This window comes from Ctenopharyngodon idella, chromosome 3 (assembly GCF_019924925.1).
Source record: "Ctenopharyngodon idella isolate HZGC_01 chromosome 3, HZGC01, whole genome shotgun sequence".
In the NCBI taxonomy this organism is placed as follows: domain Eukaryota; kingdom Metazoa; phylum Chordata; class Actinopteri; order Cypriniformes; family Xenocyprididae; genus Ctenopharyngodon; species Ctenopharyngodon idella.
This window is the reverse complement of record NC_067222.1, coordinates 25,878,934-25,905,390: the sequence shown is the minus strand read 5'-3', so window position 1 is coordinate 25,905,390 and position 26,457 is coordinate 25,878,934. Positions and strand designations below refer to the sequence as shown.

Here is a 26,457-nt window from a genome sequence, read left to right as displayed (position 1 = left end):
ATCGGAAACAGTCTGAGCTCGTTGACAGTCTGAGGTGCAACCTGGCGGCGCCGAAACTTAATGTCCCAGAGGTGTTCTATTGGATTTAGGTCAGGCGAGTGATGGGGCCATTTAATGGTATCAGTTCCTTCATCCTCCAGTAACTGCCTGCATACTCTCGCCACATGAGGCCAGGCATTGTTGTGCACCAGGAGGAACCCAGGACCCACTGCACCAGTGTAGGGTCTGACAATGGGTCCAGTGATTTCATCCCAATAACTAATGGCAGACAGGGTGCCATTGTATAGCCTGTAGAGGTCTGTGCGTCCCTCATGCATGATTTAGAAATTGAGGGAACGAAATAGTAAATCGTGTGCACATTTTAGTAAATGGAGGGAACGAATTAATAAATCATGCGCACGATTTAGCCTACTATTTTTTTCCTGCATGTCATGTCTGGGGCTCCGTAGGTTTAGATGTTGATGTCTTATTGAAAATGTTTTGTTTGTGGTCACCATCATGGAGATCAGTGTTTGCTTTAGTTGACCCTTCACATTTGCTGAGTTGCTTCTTTTTCAGCAGGTGTTTTCAGAAAATGTTTCTGAATTGATAAAGCAGATCAACATGTCTAATTTAATGTTCAAATGGTTTCAGGAACATCATACTAACCTTTAAATAACATTCTACTAACATTAAGGAAAACTGGACATTTTTATGTACATTTTAATTAATAAAACTTAAGTTGAAAGAACGTTATACCTTTTAAAACATGTTCCTCTAATGTCAAGAAAACTGGACTTTTTTTTACGTTCCAAGAACCAACACTGAATATTTTGGAGAACGTTTTTATAATAAAATTTTGTTAGCTGGGTAGCCACAATATGATACATTGCATGGATTGATATACTTATGCTGTTCCATATCTAATCACAACTAATTGAACTTTTAAAAACCTGATACTTAACAGAAGAAGACTGCCTACGTCATGTTGCAGCACTGACCGTAATATCTGATCATGTTGCAGCAGTGACTGTAGTAACAGACTATGAAACTAGTAAAGTCGTGCTGTGCTGGTGACTGGTGCAATTCTTCCTTCCTCTGACGGCCATCACCTCCCTACATGTCTCCTGCTCAACGACACCTCAAACAGCTTTACAACCTACAGCAGCCAGTTTACTGCCCCCTAATTGAGTCTAACAGGACTGAAGACGACATAATTATGGCAATGTTAATTTAAGGCACATGTCACATGCAGATGTAGAAGTTGAAACGCTGCGTGCTGTGGAGGTAATCAGACAAAAACACTAAATAACGATCACATACTGTAAAGTGACATTGACAAACGTGCGAAACTGTTTTACTAACAATTACAGCGGGGTTAAAAGTATCAGAGCACTTTGAAAATCACGTTTTTTCTATTTAAATCTGATAAAGTTTTAGAATGAAAGGATGAAATATAGGCCTAAATTAAAAATATGTAATGCTTAACGTTTACATTTCAACAAGATGTAGGTAAAACTTAATGATAAATAAACTCAAAATAGTATTTATCTGTACTATTTTCATTTCAGTGTCTTTTTCTGGAAAATCCGCATTTCAAACAGCATTCATCATGGAGGTCTGAAATAACAGTAAGTGGACCATTGTGTTTTTACTTCTGCGAGGCCTGAAGGGCCCGAGCACCAGCATTAGCACACTGCCATCTAGTGAGCATTTATTTGACCGTAATGCTTTTCAACACCAAGTCATCACCACCAATATTCATAAAGTAATTGTTTTTTGATATCTTTATTTATTATTATAATTACTACATGAAAAATACATAACCAATTAATCTGCTTTAAAACAAACTTAAGTTTAATGGTCATCACAGATGAGATTGAATGTAATGAAAAAAAAGGTATATTGAATTTCTATAATGAATTTGATTTTTAACCAGCTAATTTAAGTATATATCAGATGCTGAACTGCTTCTTCTGATCTTCATACAGCTGCACTGGCAGATGGACTGTAAACACTGAACTTTATGGCACGCTGCACGTTTACAAATAACATTGATGGCCAAAATACCTGTTTGATCTGTATATATTAGTTATTAAAAATAGCAACTTTCTTTTGTTCCTGCAAATTAGTTGATCTGACAATTAAGACTTAAACACAAAGCTATTGCTCGCTATTATGCGCAGTGGATTATTGCACTGTGTTAATTATAGATGTGACTATTGACAACATACTAATCAAAATAACATTCAAAAATAACAATCTAACTACTGGGACACTTGAGTCTGACAATGTCATTCTTTAAGTGCTTCTTCAAAAGTTCAGTTTACGGTCATGGCTGCTTAAAAAAATTTGCCGCTGGGAAAATTCCAGCAACCAGGCATTTAGTTCCCTTTTGTAGGCACACTGACATGACAAGCAGATTTACATGTTGTCGATATACATGAGATGTTTACTACAGAGATATGGAATGTGTTAGGATGTTTTCACAGTATTAAAAATGGATTTGCAACACAATCAATACTAGGCAATTAGGCTATTGACAGGTTACAACTACAGTTTATAGCAGGACAGTAACTCAGTTTTACACTCTCACATTTTCACAAGATCACAAAACATTAAAACAGGGAGAAAAAAAAAAAAAATGTAACACACAAACACTCACAGCTGGAGGAGTGTATATACACATTTACACACACATAAAAACTTCTTCTTTTGACTTCATAGCGTACAGGTTCAGCGGATTCTGGATTCTGTCGTTACATGGTCATGTGTTCCGGAAGTACGTAAGAAATATCGTCCCAAGGATGGCGGTACAAACCCTGCTTCAACCTCTTCTGGTCCAGATAATGACCTGCATAAAAGAGATAAGGTTGTTTAAATAACATTTCATAATAGACACGTCAGAGATAGAGATCACACACGCGTGCACACACACACACACAGACCTATGAATCCCATGCTGCGTCCCAACACAAAGATTCCATTCAGTGCTCCGATTTCCACAAACTCGTCTGCCTCATCACTGTACAGAAGAAAGAAAGTGCATGAGAGATCAGTCTTATTTTTACTGCCATTTACGTGAACACTTTTCTTCACTAGTGTTATTGTTAACTAAAACTGAAATAAACTGAAAGAAGTTGAAAGAAGTTCAGTTGTTACTGAAACAGGCGTTTTTTTTTTTTTGTTTGTTTTTTACACCTGACCTGTTTGGAGTGTTTGTTTCAGAACCTGGTGTTTTTTCTCCCTTAGTTCGGTTCATTTAGGCATTTGTGAACACAGCAATCACGCTCGGATCCGCACCAAAACAATTGCTCTGAGATCACCTGAACGAGTTGGTCTCGGGCCGATTTTTTTTTTTTTTTCCCAGCCAGAGCGGGAATCAAGGCTACATGTGTCAAATAAAGCCACAACAAGCCTGCGGAGTGAACTTGTCAATAGATCTTGATCGATGACGCAGAGGAACGTAAACAAGTGAACTCTGACCAATAAGAGGACCGTTTTACTCACATGTGACTTGCATAAACACATTTTGGTACGTTCTGAAATGTTGTCTTGTGAAAGATAACCGAACCAAGTAGAAAATGCAACATTGCAACAAATTAAGTCCCTGTTTCAGGGTAATTCAAAATATTATTAAATAATACTATAATAGTATATAAATCATACAAAAATAACACTGTCCTTCACACAAGACATTTTACTCCTGTTTTACTGACCGTGTGAAGCCGCCACAGTTCCTCAGCAGATCCACAAATGCCACTCCGATGAAACCATCAACATTCAGGATAAGGTTTGGTTTCTGATAAAGAGAGACATTTTATGAGATTAACAACAACAACAACAACAACAACCTATACTTGAATTTTCCTCTAGTCACAAACAATGTTCAATAACTACATTTATTCATAGCTTATGCTTTTAGTTTTTCCTTGTTTTCCTTTTACAGCTTCAGTCACATTTCACATTGTTCAGCAAATTCTCACTGACAGAATCTAGCCATTTCAAAAGGAATCCATGTGATCGGGAATTTCGTGGCACTAGCTGTGTTTACATGGACCCTAATAATCCATTTGTAATCGGACTAGAAGCCTAGTCCAAAAAAAACACAAAGTCACAAGTCAATGGGGTTGAATTGGCCAAATCCGAATTAAAAATTTCTGTCGGATTATAAGGGGTGGTTTAAACCTTTTCTAATCCATTCAATAGGACATGTAAACACTTGATCGATCGGATTGAAAATTGAAACTGGAAAGTTCTGCGCACTTGAAATAACACAGAAATGCCGTAAAGGCATGGAACGAGCTGTTGTTGTTGTTGAATATAGTGTCATAAATGACTGTTGCATCATTGTTTAATTCTCCTTCCACTCATTGTCTGTGAAGTGGTGTTCTCATCAGTCCTTGCTTCGGACTCTCGTCCACAGACGCCTTGTTTCGGGCAAGGGAAGGGGGCATTTTACTGATTAATAAATATAAGCAGCACGACGTAAAGTTTCATGTGCTCATGTGTGCGCATGTCAAAAGGTCAAATCCGATTTGCTTGTGGCACGTAACTGCGCACATCGACCGGATCGCTTTATTTAGTGTTCATGTAAACATTATGCTAGGATTCATCAATCATTCATCAATTGAAACGAAAGGCGTTCATGTAAACATTGCTACCATTAAAATCAGGTGTAAACGAGGTCCAAAACAGACATTTGTACCTTTGAGGTGGTGATTTTCTCCACCTCCAGAGCATAGTCCAGCAGCTGAGTGGCAGGAAAATGCTGTTTCACAAAGTCTTTGAGGATCTGCACCCGCATGTCAGGATTATTGATCTGAAAATCAATCAACCTGTTAATCAATCAATCAATCAAGCCAACAAACCAAGTGTGAAAAGCTGCGTGAAACTGACCCATTTGCAATATAACACACTTACGAACATTTTAGATTTCTGTGTGTGTGTTGGTGTACTCACCGATTTTACCCTGTGTCCGATACCCATAATGAGTTTGCCGTCTTTCTTCATTTTGTTGACAAACTCCATAGGCAGCATGCCACTGTCAAACGCCTTACTGAACTGCTTAGCAGCTGCGTCCAGGGCACCTCCAAAACGGTCCCCCTAAACACAAATAGAACCAGTGATGAAGCAGATGCGCTTCTGATGCTAAACAGACTGTATGTGGGAAAGTCTTTCATTTCCGTACAATGGTCAGGAGTCCCGAGGTGAGGCTGGAGATCAGGTCTTTGCCAGCACGTGCACACACGATGGTGTTATGAGCTCCAGACACAGCAGGGCCGTGATCCGCAGTCACCATCAGACACATCTCGATGAACTGACACGCATAGCGCGGAAGCCTGCAATATGCACATGAAAATCATTTAAGACTGAGTAATTATGTGAGGTACTGTTGGTAAAAAAAAACAGCTCTCCAAACAAACAGTGAAACGCACCTCCTCTGGAACCAGAGCAGGCCGAGGGTGCCACCCAGCCCGATCTCAGACTTAAAGACCTCAGTAATAGGCATGCCAGCGTAAATGAGCTCCTGCCCTCTCTCGTCACAGATACTTGTCATGAAGGACGCAGGCTTACGGATCAGACCCAGCTCCTACAGACAGAGAGAAGGACATACAGATAATAATTAACCACCAGGCAAGAATCTTCTAATTGAGTATTTGTCGCCCAAACGTATAAAATGTTCATACTTACACGTGCCCAGGAATAATCCATTGGCACTGTGGGTGGAGGAACCTCTTTAGCAGGCACGATCACACCCTTGGATACCAGATTATCGTACACAGATCTATAGGATACACAAGAATGTGGTTACTGAAGGTCAGGTTATGTTGTTAAATTCATAAGTAGACAGAGGACATACTTGATGACTTCTCCCAGCTCATCAAAGCTCTTTGGCACAAATGCTCCTGCCTCTTCCAGAGCTTGGTTCTTAGCCACTGCAGTCTCAGACGCCTGGTTAGCACAAGCTCCAGCGTGGCCAAACTGGACCTAAACACAAAAGGCAGATTACAGTAAGTTAATTCAGGCATTAACATTTGAAAGAGGTTAAACTCATATTAATGTCCTAAATAAGTAATTTGAACACATTATACGCAATGCAAATGCTCAGTACAGTATGTCTAATATCACTGTGTCATACACACCTCAGAGGAGAACAGGGTGGCACAGGTTCCGATGCACCAGCAGACCACAGGTTTGGTGATCCTGCCTTCTTTAATGCCGTTGCAAATCTTGTACTCTTCATTTCCTCCAATCTGTAAGTGAAGAGAAGACTCATGAGTGTCATATTGCAGCCATAGTCATACTGAGTGTCATGTTTAAAGGGGAGGAAGAACGGTGCAAGTGGTTGAATAAATGGCACACTCACCTCTCCGAGCACAACGATCATCTTGACACCTGGTGTGTCTTGATACCTCAACACGTGATCCATAAACACAGAGCCTGGATACCTGCAGGAAAGGACATACCCCGCAGGTTTAAACTATCACGCAAATTGTTACACTGATGAAATTCATCAAACTATATTTAGTCTCAAAGAGATGTTGACTTGTACACACACCTGTCTCCTCCAATGGCAACTCCTTCATAAACTCCATCTGTAGTGCGCGAGATGATGTTGTTGAGCTCATTGGACATTCCGCCAGAGCGGGAGACGTAGGCCACACTGCCCGGCCTGTACAGCTTAGACGCCAGGATGTTATCCAGCATCCCACCCGTATTGCCAATCTTAAAACAGCCCGGTTTAATACCACCGACCTACAGCACATACACGCACACACACACACACACACACACACACACACACACACACTTTTATTATTATTAATAAATCATAAATTATACAATTATATATCAAATAAAATCTAATTTTTATTTACATAATAAATAATAATATAATAATAATAATAATAATAATAATAATAATAATAATAATTATTATTATTACTACTACTACTACTTTGTTAGATAAAACTATAAAAATATATTTTATGTATAATTTATGGTATTAGTAGTAAGTAGTAATACTAATAAATTAATTATTCTAAAATAATACATTTTAAATATTGACTATTTAGTAATTTAATATTATTTATTAAATTATTATATACATTTTAGAATAAAAATACAGAATTATGTAACGTTTTTAATTATTCAATGCATATAAAATGTATCAATAATAATGATGATGATATGATAATGATACATTTTATATGCATTGAATAATTAAAAACGTTACATAATTCTGTATTTTTATTCTAAAATGTATATAATAATTTAATAAATAATAATATTAAATTACTAAATAGTCAATATTTAAAATGTATTATTTTAGAATAATTAATTTATTAGTATTACTACTTACTACTAATACCATAAATTATACATAAAATATATTTTTATAGTTTTATCTAAGTAATAATAATAATAATAATAATAATAATAATTATGATTATTATTTCATAGACATTGTAGAATAAAAAAAAGTTACTGTAGAATATTTTTTTATTCTAAAATGTATAAAGTTAATACATATATATTTTATATTATTATTATTATTATTATTATTATTATTAACCATTATTAGTTATTTAATGATCAATCAAGACATATTATATAAAAAAAAATATAATATTTAATTTCTTTATATAATTATTATTACTACTACAATAATAACAACTTTATATACATTTTATAGTAAAGATTTATTATTATTATTATTATTATTATTATTATTACACATTTATAATTCATTTTTTCCAAATAAGGACTTGTGATTGCCTATAACTGGCCAGTAGAGGGCACACAAACCTACAATTAATCCAATCAATTTGTCCCCAAAGTACACACGCACGGACACACGGAGAATGCAGAAATGCAGTTTGGAGTCATACCGTTGCAGGTCCAATGATAGTGACTCCCTTCTCATCTGCCATTTTGATAATCTTGCGAGTCAAAGCCTCCGGGATACCCTCAGCTATGATCGCTATGGTGCGGATCTGTATACAACACATTGAACAGATAAACAATCAGACCACATTGATTTGTGAACATTTAAGGATTAGTCCACTGCAGTACTGCCATATGACTATATACAGTCAGCTGATGCTGATCTCAGACCTGTGGGTACTGCATGGTCTCTATGGTGCTGTCATAGGCAGAGCGGAGGGAGGCAAAACTGATGAGCACATCCACTTCTGGATGTTTCTTCATTGCATCAGCCATGTTCTTATAGACCGGCAGCAGGATCTCCTTATGGCCCCAGTAAAACTTCTGCTTATGGTCTCCACTGATTACAACAGAAATCATGTATATTAACATTAGATATACATATGGGGTTAAGTGACAAGCTCAAAACCACGTTGCTGAACAGAAATTAGATCTCAGGAGCTCTAACTCAAAAACAAGGTTTCCACCACTAGATATCACGCTATAATGTCAGCTGTCCAAAACTAGGGTTTTAAATGCATTCATAAGACTCACGTGAAGGGGTAAACCATGGCTGCTACTGACGGCTCCTGACGTGAGCATACATAATCAAAGTCCAGCATGCCCTGCACCGCACGCGTCTGCATCCCCCACACTATGGACTTGGTGTGGTTACTGAACAGAGTGGTGCTTTTGGCTATAGAGAAAGACAGAAGGACAAAGAGAAACATTACAGCACATCTCTTTCTTAGAGTATAACAGAGTGTTTAAGTCAGTCTTTGTAGGCTAACAAAATATACTCAAGAAGGGAATGCTTCCAATACAGTGTCCTTTCTTATAAACTAGATGTTCTGAGTGGGCAGTTTGAAGACTTGGGACTGTGCCATCCAGATTTTACAAGCCAAAAGCCACTGAATTTAATTAAAAAAAAAAAAAAAATTTGGACTGAGTGGCAAAACATCCTGCAACATGACTGGATTTAAAAGGGGAACTGTGAAAACTCTACAGTGTTCCTTACAACTTAACCAAAGAATATAAGTAGATCTATTCCAGATGATGATGAAATATTTTATTTATCCTATAGAAAACAATTGTAGAATTAGTTTGCTTAGTGTAAAAGCCAGAAGTGTTTTGAGGCCTCATGGCCTACGTGACTGTAATTACAAAGGTTAGATGCGTCTGAGAAATACTTGTGGCACATTAAGCATTTTTTTTTTTCTAAGTCAGGGGTTTTCCAGTAAACAACAGATGGCTGTGAAAGACCAAGACCATTATTAAGAGGTGTGAAATAAATGTGTCACTTGGAGGCTTCTTGCCTCTGAGAATGGGTCCTTGTTACGATGTTACATACGCCTATGAGAAAGGGTTGACCATCAATTGGCAGAATTCCAATCTTTTCTGTAGCTTTCGGCAGTCTGATTTAGATAGCTCTGATTTCTTGTTGAATCTATATATACAGTCAAACTCAAAGCTCTTTCCTATTTTAGATGTCTTTTGTGTGTTTTTCACAGCATTCAAGCTGAACACCAATGCTGCCACTCAGTCTTTTTGCCACTCAGTGGGTGTACCCGCAGTGACTCCCACCAACTGTGACATCACATGCAAAACCTCTATACAGAATGTGCGGAAACAATTTACAACGCATGTGTTTACACTTAGTAATGAGAGCCAGAACAATCCATTTTATTATCTTTGTGTCCATTACTGTTTAAAATCCTTCTAACATGGATCTGTAGGGGGCGCACCAGCCTACCACAAATCTATCTATTTAGTACCGTTACTGTGATTATTGTCTGCTTGTGTAAGTGTGATCACATTTGCACTAACCTGGAGGAAGTCCAGCACGAGTCTTTTGAGCTGATGAGTTTTCTGCTCCAGTTTTGACCTCAGAAAAAGAGGCCGATCTGGAGGAGGCGGGAGTCTGGGAGCGGGAGAGAGAGGGCAGCAATAAGAAAGATCTCGATAGAGAATTATGTATTGGTCATAATGTGATTTGTTCACTCTTTACAGTGGCACTTATAATCTGGCACAAACACCATATTAAGATGTGAGCTCTAAAGCCAGTGAAGAAAGACTCAAAAATAGAAAACTTTACTGAAAGCCCTGATTCAGCTAATAACATGCTTGAGGCTATGAGAGGTTTTTAAAATGCAAGCACACTGAAAGTAAGACTGCTGCACACACACAATTACTCACCGTGGTTCCACCGCTAGCGTTGAGAAGGAAGTTAGCAGTGTGGGCGGCACCACGAGGTTGTGTGGCGATTGGCCTGTGACCTAGTGCCATCCCAACAATAGCGGTCATGTGGGTCTCAGTGCCAAAAACATGAATGGGGATACCGGTGGTCTTTCCTGCGCACGCACAAAAGAGATTAACATGAGATCAAGTACAAAAGTGTAGATTTTTTTTTTGTACACAATGCGCACATGAACAAACTCACCAACTTCCCCCATCACTCTTAAACCTTCCTGGTAGTTTGGGCCACCACGACGGACAAATATAGTGACCTCATGCTCTTTCAGAGGGTCCTGGTAGTCTTTGATGGCTCTGACGATACCCTGGTAAAACAGCCAAACACATAATGGGTGCATGTTAACAATATTCACATGTGCTAATGCAGATAGACAGCAAAAATGCACATGCACAGCACGAAGGGAATCTCTGATCTAACCTTGAATGTTGCCGCTACGTTAGTGAAGTTGGCAATGCTGCCTCCAATGATCAGGACTTTACCTACACAAGAGAAATGAATGGTGACACATGGGATATCACATACATGAAAATTCTTTAACAAACAGAATGTTTCAGGTAACATTTATCAAATACCCTGGAACACTATCATGGTCTTGATTTTACCAAGCTGTTGTTATCAGGGCTTGACGTTAACTTTTTTGCTCACCAGCCACTGTGGCTAGTGGTTTTTCCAAAGTTACTAGCCACTCAGCATTTTCACTGGCCACAATTTTGCTGTTGGGAAATTACATTTTATATGATTAAAGTTGACTTTGGCATGCTTACATTACTTGATTTTGAGTCATTTTACTTGATTTAAAACCCTTTCCAACTTTCAAATGCAGACTGACCACCCAAATCAAGACTACATGGTATCAACTGGTATGTACAGGTGGGCAAGGGGTGGGTAGTATGACCATAATATGAGAAATTTTATAAGTTATTTTTGTTAGACTATATAAAAAGAACAAAGAAGCAAATTACAAATACAATAGTAAATTAAAAATAAATCATTTTTTCAGAGACAGTAGGTTTATTTAACATGTATACATTTATTTAACATCTTTTGTTGTTTGATTAACCTTAATGACAGACATATTTAATTGGGCTGCTGAATGCATGGACGTAATATACTGACACATATCCAGTTTTTACACACCTGTTTGCGTCCACTTAAGCCATAACCGACTGTATTCACGTGAGATACTCCATACGATGGACATTTTGACATCTGTGTGTGCGTGTATTTGACTATTCAGGCGCAAGGAGAACTTACCGCGCACACGAGAGAGCGCTTCTGTTGTGTGTCATTCAGTGCGATTCCGCCTATCCCGCCTTCACTAACAGCAAGTTAATTGATAAAGAATTTGGCTGTAGGCTGAAATTATATTCAACCTGCCAAAGTGGCTAGTGGGAGTGGCTGTCTTCCCCGCCACAGCTGAAATCTACCCGCATTTGGCAGGTGTTAATGTCAAGCCCTGGTTGTTATTCTTATTATTCTTATTAATTAATAATAATAATAATAATAATAATAATAATAATAATAATAATAATAATAATAATATAATAATATGACAAAAAGTAAAAAATACTTTTTTTTCTCATAGAGGAAGAGTTAAAAAGTCTGGGTGTGGGACAAACACCCAAAAATGAAATTCTTTAAAATGAACAAATTGAACACATCAACACTAAATATTAGAGGAAAATGATTAAAGAGTTTACACAAAAAAACAAACAAACAACAAAAAAAACATTCTAATCAGTGAAAGACTAATAAAGAAGCACTTGGAAAACAAGATGGTGGACGTACCATTGGGGTGTTTCTCACGGGTCATGAGGGAGAGGATGGTCTTGGCATAATCATATGTTTGTTGCTCACTAGGAGCACCTGAATACTCGCCGTAATTGGCCAGTTCATTGACTCCACCCAGATCACAAATTGTATCACTATGAGTGAAGAAAAATTATAATAGGTTAAACTGCTGGCTAGTTGACAGAGACACAAAAACACATAACCACCAACATGTGAACATGTGAAGTTATCCCAAAAGAGATCCCAATTAAATCCCAACATTACAGAGCAAATAGAGCAAGTCAAACTATCCAGTAAATCTAGCATGGGTTTTATTTGTTTGTTTGTTTGTGAGCATTAAATAAGAAAACATTTGGTTTCTTGATCCTTTGCTCCACTCTCAGAAGACGTCACATACGCATCCTAATTAGTCTCCCAACGCTCTCTCTCGCTCCATCTCCTCTCTCCATCCAGAGAGAGAGAGAAAGACAGATGCCATAGTGAAAGATAAACCTCCAGATAATAGTTATCAAGCATGGATGGGTAAAGTCATTTAGCTCTCAGCATCTGACTCATACAGGTATCTGCTTCATCTCTCAGACCATGAACCACAAGAGTTCTGCTCATTATACCAGCATCTCCCTTCTAACTGCCTCAAATTATAATTTTGCCATTCCAAGCTACTCTACTAAGATTTAGGATGAATATTCTGCCATCTGTTACTCAACTTCATGTCGTTCCAAATCTGCATGACTTTTCCACAGAAGATAAACACAAAAGATATTTTGAGCAATGTTTTTTGTCCAAACAATAAAAAGAGTCAATGGTGCCCAATATTGTTTTAGACCCCATTGACTTTTATTGTATGGCCAAAAGAGTTGAAACATTCTTCAAAATATCTTTTGTGTTCCACAGAAGAAAGTTATACAGATTGGGAACAACATTTTTATATGGAATATTGCTTTCAACTACTGAGTGACAGGTACCTGTACACAACAGAAGCTCCGCCCCCTGCCACCATGGTCCAGATCCGTCCGCGAGGGTTCAGGAGAGTGAGTTTGAGGCTGGCACCACTCTTGGCATCTAGATCAGCTATGTATGCTTCCTACAGAAAGGTTATAAAAAGGCTTTTGTACAGTACAATTTTGTGTGTTTATTTCCATATAGCTGGGTAATGTTAAACATCATTTGGTTAAAATGCAACCTTCAGTTCAGCAAAAATGGATCTACTACGCCAGGGGTGTCCAAACACGGTCCTGGAGGGCCACTGTACTGCAGAGTTTAGATCCAACTTGCCTCAACACACATGTCTGGAAGTTTAGTGTGTTTAAAAGACCTTGATTAGCTGGTTCAGGTGTGTTTAATTGGGGTTGGAGCTGAAATCTCCAGGACAGTGGCCCTCCAGGAGCAGGATTGAACACCCCTGTACTACGCAAATGCCATAATGAAGCAATTAAACTGCTCAAAAATGACAAAAAAAAAAAAAAAAGTAGAAACTTGTTGTGCAGATACAGTAAACAGAAACATCATAAAATGGCTTGTGGACAGTGTGTTGGCCAAATATTTAATAAAGCCAACAGTCTTCCCTGTCAAACCCATATGGACCAATTATAGCAGCACATCAGACCGAAAAGTAGCACATTGTACCTAAAGTTATTTATTAATAAGCCAACTCTGATTTTATTCCAGCTAAACCAGTCTGTTATAACAGCTATTGCATCTGTGTGTGAGAGAGAGACCAATTAAACCAGCCTTCTGTCAGATAAACATTGCTTCAACACATACTGCCAACAGTGACGAAGAGTAGGAGACACATGACTCTCTCCCTGCACTGACTCATCACTGTAATAGTGTCTGTGTGGTGAGTTTGAATGCCATGAATGATTTATGAAGGACTGCTTCCAATTAATTATTAAATCATATTCATCAGAAGAAGTGAAAGTAAGCAAACGCAGCAGAATACGAGAGGTACAAGCTTCCGTCTGATGAATCAACAAAAACAAAGTGATAAAGGCAGTCGATTTCTTCCTGTTCCTTGTTGGGCTTATAGATTAACTCTTACAAATTCATATTTATCTGTCACTGAAAATCTATAATACGATCCAGCAAAATACATGTAACAAATATTGGTACCTCAGGATAGGCCTCTCTGCCGAAGGGAGGGGGAAACTCCACATCACCCCACTTGGCCTTGCACAAGTAATCGGCTGTGGCATCGATTTTAGCAGCCATGTCCAGCACATACACTCCATCCTTAGTGACCACTGACAGAGAGAAAGGGAGCATTCGTTCATACCAGCTTGAACTTCACAAACTGATTGCACTTTGTGTTTCTTGCCTGCCTTAGGCAATAATGAAAATGTACATTTCCAATGAATCCTTTATTTAAATCTCACAGTTACTGAATGCTTTGGATTGTGCTGTGGATATGTGATGTTGAGGTGATGGCATGTGTTTCAGGCACATCCAAGTGTGGCAATATTTTGATTTTTATTGGTATATATAATTCTTGAGTCATACATCCACTGGATGACGATGCACTTTTATGGTTTAAAGAAAATGTCAAACTCGGCAGACAGAGCATGTTTTCTAACAGGCTGAGAAGCAGAATTTCACTGCTTATTTGAACACGTGAAATGATAAAAAATGTTATTTATATAGACAAATCACAAACAGGAACATCAAAGGAAGTTAGAAACTCAATTCATAACCCAGGAACAGATGCCATAGGGCACACAGGGATTATTAATTAGTGCCCTATGAAACATCCCTAGTCATCATCAAACAGCATCCATGTTAATTAATTAATCTAATTCCTCAAAACATTCTATGATGTTTTTTGACACCAAGTTGGTTTAGAGTTCGACCTTTAGTAATGAAAGAAAATAAGCAAATCAAGTGTAAAATATTTTTAACATAAGACTTGTTCTTAGTCATTCAACTTTTACTCTTTTCCTGGAACTGGAAGTGGTTTGTCTTTGGTCTCCATAGAGCGAACAAACAGAGCCAAGACATTGGAAAGAACTGAATCAGAAGTCTGGGTGGGTGCATTCAACGCCATTCATGACTGGGTGGGGTGTGGTGGGCTGCTTTTATGACTTACCAAGAGGGTTGATCTCCAAGTATGTAAAGTATAAGTCTTCATACAGGTTGAACAAGCCCACCAGGAAACTAGTCAACATCCTGCATAGACAAAAAAAAAAAAAAAAAAAAAAAAAAAACACCTTTATGTAATATTCAATTATTAGAATATTATTGTTACATTAAATATTATGAACATGCTAAACTGAAAGTAGTTTATTTTAGTTCCACAAAGCACAAAACAATGCCAACATCACAAAATCTTATCATTGACGTTGACATTGATAAGTATGGATTTGTGGTTGACAGTTTAATGACCATCATTTAAAATTCAAATAAATGAACAAACAAACAATGGAAATACAAAGCAAAACAGAGACTTTAGAATTAAACTTATTTTTCTTACTCGATTGGCACTTGTTACACTACTGTCAAAGGTTTGGGGTCAGTAAGATTTTTTTTTTTTTTTTTATGTTTTTGAAAGAAGTCTCATGTTCACTAAGGCTGCATTCATTTGATCAAAAATTCTGTAAAAACGGCAATATTGTGAAATATTACTGCAATTTAAAATAACCATTTCTATTTTAATATATTTTAAAGTTGCATTTATTCCTGTGGTGACAAAGCTGAATTTTCTTATTATCAATGTTAAAAAACAGTTGTGCTGCTTAATGTTTTTGTGGAAGCTGATACATACTGTATATATCAGGATATTTTGAAGAATAGAAAAGTTCAAAAGAACATTTGTTTGAAACAGAAATCATTTGTTACATTATAAATATCTTTACTGTCACTGTTGATCAATTTAATGCTTCCTAGCTGAATAAATTCATTTACACACACACACACACACACCAAAATTTTGAAAAGAGAAAATTAAATATTAAGAACTTTTTTTTTTTTTTTTTTTTTTTTTGGTAATACAGACTGTATTGATTTAATATTGCAAGCAAAACAAATTGAAAACAGAAAGTGACTGGGAACAGTAATGACACCCAATTTAATGTCAGAATCAGTTACCAATCTAGCCAGAACAGCTGTTGTTTGGAGTAACAAGGGAAAATAAAGGGAGACATGAGGGAGGAGAGTGTGAGAGAATCATGTCATCCACCTCATAAAAAAAAATAAAAAAAACGACAGCCCGTAGTCCAAAGAACACAAATTATACAAGAGAAACGACCGGGAGACTGAATCACTGGAGGAAGAGGGAGGAACTTGTAGGATGACAGTAAATCAGTAAATGTACTTGGTGAAATATGACAAAAGGAAATTTAGGAGGAAAAAAAAAAATCTATTTTATGCCACAATATTTGAGAGAGGGAATTGTGTGCTGTAATTATTTTTCCAAGAGCATTGTATGCATGTCTGACTGAGAAAGAGAGAGAGTGAGAGGCAGAGTAAAAACAAATGGATGAATAGAAAGCGAGCTGTGGATATTGGCCAAACAATCTCCCCGTCAATCTCAATGTCAGCCAAGACGGTGAGGCCAGACAGAACGAGACGTCAGTGTATATGTGTGCGTGTGCCATCAAAAAGATGGACAGGGTTTATAGACGTGAATTGAATAATACCGGGGGGTGGGTGGACACGGGGAAAGAGGAAAGATCTCATTTGTGTAATGGATCAAAGTGTCCTCAACTACTGCCAGCACAGCTGAGAGCACCTCGTTTACTTGCTTTTCCTCCCTTCCTCTTTCTCTCTTATTTTTTGCTCACCGTTATCCTGTCCTGATATGCATGTACCAGGACCAAGATTTGCCTGCAGCTTCTTGTGTTCAAGGATACAGAGGGGATACTCAAGGGGGTTTTGAGACAATTGAATCATGGTTATATTTCCCCTAAAGTGGTCTTACAAGGAAGTTAAATCGACATATAACATAAAAAGGAGTGTTTACACAGACTTTGTTGACTGTCTGGGGAAAAAAAAAAAAAAAAAGACAAACCGCCATATTTAAACTTATTTAATGACTGAAATATAGAAAAAAAATAAAGAGCAAACACCTCAGCACGACACAAAAAGTCTAAATAATCTATACAAAAAACTATAGATGACAAGATGTAGAAGCTATACATTTCACCCCCACTACAGTTTTGGGAGAAAATCAGTGCAGTCCTGCTAAATTAAACATGGTAAAATGTATACAATATGTGATATATGTATTTGATTTGATTGTCTGACTCACTCTTTCTTATCTGCAGGGGCGTGTGTGAGGAGCTGACTCTTGACTATGTCCGCGCTGATCTTCTCATCCACTCCCACCAGGAGCTTCAAGGCTTTAGAGTCCACGTCACCCACATCCACACCTCCCTCATGATGGAAGAGTATGTAATCGCCTTCACGTGTGGCATAGATGCACACGTAAAACTCCTCCTCCTGAGGGAAAGTCACAATTGAACAATATTACCTCTCTCTTTCAAATTTTTGCTCAAGCCATGCTGTATTTAAAAAGACAAATGACCTACACTTTATTAGTCTCAGATAGCAAACCATTAAAGGGTTAGTTCACCCAAAAATGAAAATTCTGTCATTTATTACTCACCCTCATGTCATTCCACACCCGTAAGACCTTCATTCATCTTCAGAACACAAATTAAGATATTTTTGATAAAATCCGATGGCTCAGTGAGGCCTCCATTGACAGCAACATAATTAACACTTTCAGATGCCCAGAAAGCTACTAAAGACATATTTAAAACAGTTCATGTGACTACTGTGGTTCAACCTTAATATTATGCGGCAAGCTTTACGAATCTTTTGTTTCAAATCATTGGCTCGAAGTGTGTATCAAACTGCCAAAGTCACGCCCCTCAGTGGTGAACCATTGAAATTTCGAAACACTTATCACGTAACGAAGTCTCGTTTACTGAAATTACGTGACTTTCACACTTTGAACCACTGATTCAAAACAAAAGATTCGTAAAGTTTCGAAGCTTCATGAAGCAGTGTTTTGAAATCGCCCATCACTAGATATTGTTGAATAAAGTCATTATTTTTTATTTTTTTGGCACACAAAAAGTATTCTCGTCGCTTCATAAAATTAAGGTTGAACCACTGTAGTCACATGAACTGTTTTAAATACGTCTTTAGTATAGCTTTCTGGGCATTGAAAGTATAAATTATATCTTGCTGGCAATGGAGGCCACACTGAGCCATCGGATTTCATCAAAAATATCTTAATTTGTGTTCTGAAGATGAACGAAGGTCTTACGGGTGTGGAACGAGTAATTAAGTGAGTAATTAATGACATAATTTTTGGGTGAACTAACCCTTTAACATACATAATACATTTTACAACAAAGTAATATAACCCCTACAATAAAAAAAAAAAAAAAATTAATATAATACTTAAAATATAATATAATTTTAGTAGTAATAGTAATAAATATTAGTATTTATTAATTGGTATTACTTATTAAGTGATTATTATCATTATTATTATTATTATTATTTAATAAGCTACAATTAAATAAACCAATTCATCCATGGACATAGTACACAGCATTTAGTGGACAGGCTCACCTGCTTGTGGGCTACAAAGGGCTCAATCAGGAAGTTCTTGAGAATGCCTTTAGCCTTCCCCACCTGAGAGACAGAGAGATTTTAAAAGCTTATGCTTGTATATCAGGCTTTCCTTAAGGGTTAAACATCAGAAACTGCCTTTGGTCCAAATCTAAAAGCTTCTCCTAATGAAAAACACACAATGAAAAGAGAATTATGTAAGAGGCAGAAGAAAAGGAGGCCAGAGATGGGGAGGAGGAGGTAGAGAAGAGGAGAGCAAGTGTTCAGACAGTATAAAGGCTTGTACTGAGCACCAGTGATTGTACCTCAGTGTTCAGAGACTCGCTGAGAAAAGTGAAAGATTTGACAAGCAGAGCCGCAAGCCAAACACACACACACACACACGCACAACAATCTCATTTGTGCTGCCGTCACAACAGTGGGCCAAAAGGCCAGTTGATATAAATCAGCTAGAGAGAAAGAGGAAGGCGAGGTGACATTTCAAAGAGAGGGAGGATAAAATAAAGGGATGACGAGGTGTAACGCTCAACAATGAAAGTGGGAGAGTTCACAGGGGATATGACCAGCCTAGCAGATGAAAGACAGAGAGAGATCTTGCAGAAATATTCTACAAAAAAAAAAAAAAATTATGCAGCATAAGGCAACAAAACAAAAATATTTCAATATTAAAATTACCATAATAAGATAAAATTATAAATACATATAATGCAAATGTATGTTTTTTTTTCTCAGCAAATATGTTTTTGGCCCTCAGGCAACAATGTATGCAGGGGCATGACATAGTATATTGGGATACATAAACTGCACACATGCAGAATATGCATTTCACACAGGTAGGCAATGCCAACAAAGCTAATGCTAAAGTTAAGTAGCAGTTTTGGTATCTGTCCTCCTTACCACTGTCTCCTTCATAAGGTGGGGTTTGAGCCATTCCTTCACACCCTTCAGATCCAGGTTCACACCCACCAGTCCCAGTTTTCCTCTGCGCTTGATCAGTTGATCTGGCTTAACGACTAACCGCTGGACAGAAACATGAGAAACGCCACAATAAATCAATCAAATAATGATTATAACTTAAGGTCATGCTGACAATATTATTGCTGGTCTTATTGCAAAAACAATGAATGGAAAATACATCTGTGACAAAATGCAAGGCTGAGCTGACTTCAGACTATGAGATCTAGACTGAAAATTCCCTTAACCTTCGTTTTAAAATTAAAAAAAAATCCTCAAAACTATTCTAAGTTTAAATAAAAAAACCCTGATTTTCAATGTGGTCTTAAATGTGTGTGTTAAGAAAACAGGACTTCCTTATTCATTTTTAGTAACACAAACAGAAGGCAGGAGGACGATCAAATGAAATTTCACATCTATAAGTGACTTCCTAATTAAACCGGTCTCGGTCGCTGGAGACAGAGAGGCATGACTCTATATCTAATATCATTCTACCCTCTGGGCTCCTCCATAAAGGTGATTAAGAGTGCTTTTCAGCAGAAACTGTCCTGTACGGTCATTTGAGAAATTCAGCTGTGCTCACTTTAGCTGTTTTAATTGATCCGCTAGTGAAGTAGCATACTAATGACTGCCATCCTCTCCGTCCAACATCCTTGATGTCTCTCTATATGATTTCTTTTACTCATTTACCCCTCATGCTGAGCCCTCAACAGAAATGCCCTGCATAAAGGTCTTATGAGTCTAATTAGATTTGGCAGGAATTGATGGTAAAAGTAACACTTCACATGATTCGTTAATCATTTGAAGAAACTACAAGACTACTCTACGACAAGAACAATCATTGTAACAGTTGCATTATATTTTTATTGCAATAAAATACTATGTATATTTCGTAATGCTTGTTTATATTAAAAATATATATAATTATAATATAAATATAATTTAATTATATTTAAAACAATTGAATTCAAAAATAATATACATCATTCATCATATAATTATTTAAGATATACCTACATTTATAATATAATAATTATAATATAATTTAACAATATTTAAGACATTATCTATTTTTAGAAAAAACTAATTAATTACATGATATGCTGATTTAAAAATATAAAATGTTTAAAATATTAAAAAAATTTTAGATAATATTTGCGGAGAAACCCCCTAGACAAAGATTCAAAGACGTTACATTATTGTGGCAAACAAGTAAACCATTGAATAGAGATTAAAATCAAGTTACCAATTACTGTCCAAGAGTACACACCGATTCATTTTGCAACAGAGTTTGAGACAGACACACAGAACAAGTTCTCTAATTCCACCTGAACTATTTTTTTAATTGCTGGCCTTTGTACAAGTGCCTCATGGTCACTGATCACGAGGTCTTTGGTTACGGAGTTGCATCACTTGACCGTTCCAGTTTCATCTCAAGCCCAAATGTGATCCCAGGTCAGTTACTTCCATCAGCTGTCTTACCTCGGTCAGAAGCCAGGGGTGATCCTGGACCAGTCGCTCCCAGTCAGTTTCTGCTGTCACGTTAGCATAGCGGAAGCGGTTCTGTACGGCGGCTGTAGTGCAAATGTGTTTGTAAAGGAATTCCTTCCCCGTCTGCTCGGAGATGGCTTTGGCTGACATGGTGCTGCTAGATGACTAAAAATGCACTGCAGAGAAAAAAGACACAGCAACTCATTAACCATCAGCCACTGGAGACCAATAAATGAACAGCAACCTTTCAAAATATTTCATGAACATGCAGCAGGCATGCATGATCAGTGCAATGAATATTTCTTGCAAAAGAGATTTTAATCTCAATGAGACTTCCTGGTAAAATAAATAATAAAAATATCAATAAAATGTCTAATAAGACTAAATAAATAAATCAATAAAAAAGCTAATTAAAAATAAATAAGGTTAAATAAACTAAAAAGGCTAAATAGAAAAAATGCTAAAATAAAATAAAAAAAAAATACATAAATAGTTTTTGCTAGATTTGTTAGGTTGGTAGGTCTTTAAAATGTAATATATAAATTCAATACATGGAGTAAATCGCTTTGTCCATTCTGCTTTAACCATGAAATGGACCAGGAAGTTAAAGTGAAACTAACACCCTAACAAACACATTTAAAAGAGCACCTTTACATCGCATCCTGCTAAAACATACATAACGCCTATAAATATTCTGTAGAATTCTTAATTTTTCCCAGCATGTTCTCTTTTGCCGTATTACAGTTGTCTTTGTCACTCAGTTCATTTGCTGGTCTATCTGTTTTTACTTTTTCCTGAATCAGGAAAGGCAGCTAAAAATAGGCTTGATGCTCACCCTGATTTGATTAGACCTGGACTTCATGCTGTGCGCAAGAGCAACCATTCACCTGCAGTCTGACTAACGCATGATAGAAGCACAATCAAGTACATCATCTAACCAGCTAAGCTTTCTTAAACATAAAGAAAAGAAAAACCATCCAGACAGACAAACCAGTACAGACAATACTGTATGGTACTGTCCTTATAACCAATTTTACCAAATCTTATTATGCATTAGTACACCTATATGAGCAAGACATTATTGTTCCCATTCTCTCCATCAACAGTACCACGCAGTGAAAACTCTCATACATGGGTGCATTTGTGTGACTGGCAGGCTAAAGTCCCATTCAGATGACATCACAGCCTCCTGTCTGAACCCTGTCAGGACGTGCAGCAGAACGAGAGTGCCAAGCTGTCAGTGGGGTCAACACAACCCGGATTTGTTTCAAAAAGACAAGATAAACCAGTCGGCCGAGAATGACAAGGGCCAACTATCTCAATCTGCATTCAGCACTATACTAGCTAAAACAACACAAACATAAATATTATTTCACTACCATTCAATAGAATTTATTTTTTATTTTTGTGTTATTGTAAGAAATTACAACTAGAAATTATTACTTTTATTTAGAAAGAATGCATTAAATGTATCAAAAGTGACAGTAAAGACATTTGTAACATTATACAAGATTTCTGTTTCAAATAAATGTTGTTCTTTTGAACTTTCTATTCATCAAAGAATCCTGAAAAAAAGTAACACTTTTTTGACAAAAATATTAAGCAGCACAACTGTTTTCAACATTAATAATAATAATAAATATTTCTTGAGCATCAAATCATCATATTAGAGAGATTTCTGAATGATCATGTGACACAGAAGACTCGAGTAATGATGCTGAAATTCAGCTTTGCCGTCACACGAATAAATTACATTTTAAAACATATTAAAATAGTTCTTTTAAAATGTAATATCTCACAATATTATTGTTTTTACTGTTTGTTTGTTTTTTAATTAAATAAGCCTTGGTGAGTATAAGCGACTTCTTTCAAAACAATAAAATAAATATTACTGACTCCAAAATTTGGAAAGGTAGCGTATGTGATATTCTGAATTTATTTTTCAATCAATGAAAAAAAAAAAACGATTTTTTTTTCATATCAGCATCAACTGCTATATTTTCATTGCAAGTTTGAAGTGTTTTTAAACAGAGGATACAAACAATAAACAAATATGCTTCTCACAACAAAAACTTTTAAGATCTTTCAATTTTATATTTGCTAAAAATCCTAAAAATGTTCCAGCTAAAAAAATATTTATTAAAGGGACATTAAGAAGAAAATTATTGTCTATTTCTAACACCCAAAAAAAAAAAGGACTCAGTGACTTTTTTTTTTTATTGATTTCATGGATAACATTGTCTGCAAGGAAAATTCCTGTTACTAAGTAATGCTCTACCTAAGAAAGCAATTTCATCTTCTTTATGCACCTTGATAATCGTCTAACTGTTTCTTAAAGCTCCCCTTCTGTAATGAGAATGAATGTGGATGCATGTGGCGAGGAGAACAGAGCGTTCAGTTAGCAGACAGTCAGGTCCTTGACCCACACAATTTACTAATGAAGAGAGAGGACCGCTCCACCCCCAACATCACCCAACACCCACTGGAGTGCTATAAATGCATCTACAGACAGAGAAGAAAGCAACGATTTAAAGATTTCAGCACTGCTTTGATTACAAAAAAAAAAAAAAAAAAAAAAAAAACCTTACCACACCCAACTTCTTACCACACATACATGTGCATAGACACACATTGCTGTATCAGTGTACATCTAGATTTGATATCCATCACTGCAAACATCAGCCAAAAAAAAAAAAAAAAGTGATGAGTCATTGCGCTGGCCACATTGGACTCACAGGTCTGTGATATAGAATAAGTCAACCACTATATGACAAATAACCAAGCAGACTTGTGAAACCAACACTGCATCCCAAAACAAATAATGGTGGAGCTGTTAAAATGAGATAACCAAATAGAGCGCAAAGGTATCATAAAATGCATTTAAAAAGAGTTATATTCATATATAGAGTTATATATACACATTTATTTTTCTGATTGTTGCTGTAATCTGAGGTCTGCATTTACATCACTTAAAAAAAACGAATGTGACCACCGTATTGTTTCAACACTAAATCTCCAGTAACTTCCTATTAACCAATTTCACCAAAACAACAAAGAAACTGACAGCTTACAGTGACTGACAAAAGATCCCATATTTATTTATTACAGTTTTAGGATAGTAACAATAAGTGCAGTAACAGAAGCGATGGTTTGCGTGGTGCATGTTTGTATGATGGATGAACGAGAGAAAAACTGGCAGTGTATCTCTAGATTCAATAGATAGTCTCCTCTACAGCGAGTGATGTGCCGTGTACTTTCCTATATTACTGAGAGCGCTGCCAAGTGTTTTAGCAGTATTGATCTTGCTGCACGCAGAATCACCAGGGCCCTGATTTCATCCCGTTTACAATGGCGCGGTCAGATGGTAATGCCGTGCTACTTCTCTGTAACTGCAGGACAGTTGCATGCACACAAGCTCATACTGCGATGCACAGCTGGTTAAGAGATAGTGCATTACACTAATAGTAATGCAGCTGATTTATAACTGCGTTTCTCTTAATCACAAAAACAGAAGCAGTATCATTCATCACATAGGAAGGATGCGGGGAGAAGGGAGGGTGTCAAAGATATTTATCTCATTACCCTCCACACTAAGCCAACACACGTCAGATACAAATATTTGTATTAGACTGTTAAATGTAAACAACAAGAGACAGTTAAACTGCAACACCAAATCTAAAGTTTATGACTGCCGTTATTAATCTCATATCTATCCTGATTGATATCTACTCATCTAAAGCGTAAGGATGGATCTTCCTTATTTAAGCGCAGGCTCATATAACGCTTCATCCAAATGCAGATTCACTTTAATTAAATGCCTCACTAAAAGCAATCACTTTAAAGATTCATTCTTATAAAACTAATAAGTGTGTTAGCTTTTAATTGCTTGAAAGTAATCTAATTGAGACTAGTAACATTTCATTAAATACAAATACTTCTTCCTTTGATGCTAGTCACTATACCAATAGAATAGTTACTTGGTACTACTGGGATAGTGACTAGTAGCAAGAGAATTAATACTAGCATCTAATGCATAAGTACTAGTGACTAATTGATAGTTCACGACTGCAGTATGCACTAGTGACTAATTAAAAAGATACTAATAGAATCAGTAATAGTGTGCAAGCACTAAAATATAATTAATAGTAACTAGTAGAGCCGAAAACCATACATAGTAACATAAAAGTACTGGTACTTTTAAGGAATATATGTTTAAATGCCTTGCCATAACGTGACAAACCTTTCTAGACTATAATTAACTAAAGGAAATGAACATTTGCTTTAATTCTTCTTGTGTGCTGTATTTGCTTCTTTCATTCAAGAACATAACATGCACCTTTCACTTCCGTATACGTGAAAGGTGTTAACGAAGTCATTCATTCATTCATTCATTCATTTACATGACAGGTAAAGACCAGTAAAACCGGCTATGTGTGTGTGTGTGTGACTGACATACATGATGAAAATAACAATACATGTAGATAAAGTTAGTCAACACTGATCTCCACAGCATTTTGAGCAAAAAGAGCTGTGTCACTGTACGCTTTGTATTCTCTGTTTCATATTTTTCGCTAAATTTACTTACATATGAACGACTGATTTCAGTATTCATTGTTTACATTACTAGTACGTTGATGTTTTAAGTCACTTACCGGTCTATGTACGATTAAGGATAGCAAGGTTTCTCCTTTCAGGGAGTTCCTGCTGAACGCAGTGTCTCTGAGTGTGTTGACAGTCGAGATATGATAGCAAGAGACACTTTTCCTCCAGACAGCGTGGCTGTTGCTCCCTCCCTCACTATCCTTTCAGCCGTTCCTGTTTTCTCTACGCCGACATCTGACGATGGCCTTGGCTGATTTCTTCTGTCTCTGATTGGCTCTCGCCATCCGCCGTGATTGGAAGCCACGCCCACTTGAACAGTGCACGATTCATCGGACCAGGGTTTGGTTGGCTAATTCCGCGCCGCTCGGCCAATCAGACTGCACCATCAGGCGTTTAGCAACGCGCTTCAATGAACCCCATTAAGGACGGAAAATGACCCGAATGTGCAATGTGGACTAAAGTTTTGAAAGCGACGATTTCTAAAATTAGTTGTCACAATCATTTCTATTTTGCCACACAAGTAAACAAGCATAGCTAGTAATTGCGCCATAGTACACCCACAGTCTGGCCACATATCATATAATAATAATAATTCTATTGTTTAATTTATAATTATGGATTAGCAAAAATAAAAGAATTTAAGAAGTTAATTTCGAGTTTATATCTCACAAATCTTAGAAGGAAAACAGAATTGTAAGATATACTCGTTATTCTGTTTTTTTCCCTCAGAATTGAAAGTTTATATCCCGCAATTATAATATAATATAAATATATTATATAATATATATATATATATATATATAAACTCACAATTATGAGCTATAAAGTCCGAACTGGGAGATATAAACACGCAAATGCAAGAAAAAAAAAAGTCAGAA

General features: G+C 36.7%; 1 protein-coding gene across 1 annotated transcript; it reads right to left on the bottom strand.

Moving 5' to 3' along the window:
• Nucleotides 1-1,751: 1,751 nt before the first annotated feature.
• aclya (ATP citrate lyase a) lies at nt 1,752-25,804 on the bottom strand. Its single transcript, XM_051887575.1, has 28 exons — nt 25,630-25,804; nt 20,969-21,153; nt 19,430-19,552; nt 18,533-18,595; nt 17,196-17,386; nt 15,036-15,115; nt 14,066-14,196; nt 12,919-13,037; nt 11,951-12,087; nt 10,580-10,641; nt 10,349-10,466; nt 10,105-10,259; nt 9,736-9,829; nt 8,464-8,605; nt 8,101-8,269; nt 7,875-7,979; nt 6,542-6,738; nt 6,350-6,431; nt 6,126-6,236; nt 5,843-5,970; nt 5,674-5,767; nt 5,418-5,572; nt 5,171-5,321; nt 4,942-5,085; nt 4,688-4,801; nt 3,699-3,781; nt 2,928-3,004; nt 1,752-2,833 (listed from the first exon to the last, which is right to left on the bottom strand). Exons 2-28 carry the CDS (start codon nt 21,125-21,127, stop codon nt 2,739-2,741), a joined length of 3,279 nt encoding a protein of 1,092 aa, XP_051743535.1. The 5' UTR covers nt 21,128-21,153; nt 25,630-25,804; the 3' UTR covers nt 1,752-2,738.
• Nucleotides 25,805-26,457: the final 653 nt, after the last annotated feature.

Bases quoted from the DNA above. Each gene is read 5' to 3' on its own strand.
- aclya (XM_051887575.1), bottom strand. From the start codon at position 21,127: ATGTCAGCCAAAGCCATCTCCGAGCAGACGGGGAAGGAATTCCTTTAC. The intron at 5,971-6,125 runs GTGTGTATGACA...TTTTGTGTTTAG, and splicing joins CCACCCTGTTCTCCTCTGAG to GTCCAGTTTGGCCACGCTGG. The intron at 3,782-4,687 runs GTACAAATGTCT...TCTCTTTATCAG, and splicing joins AGAAAATCACCACCTCAAAG to AAACCAAACCTTATCCTGAA.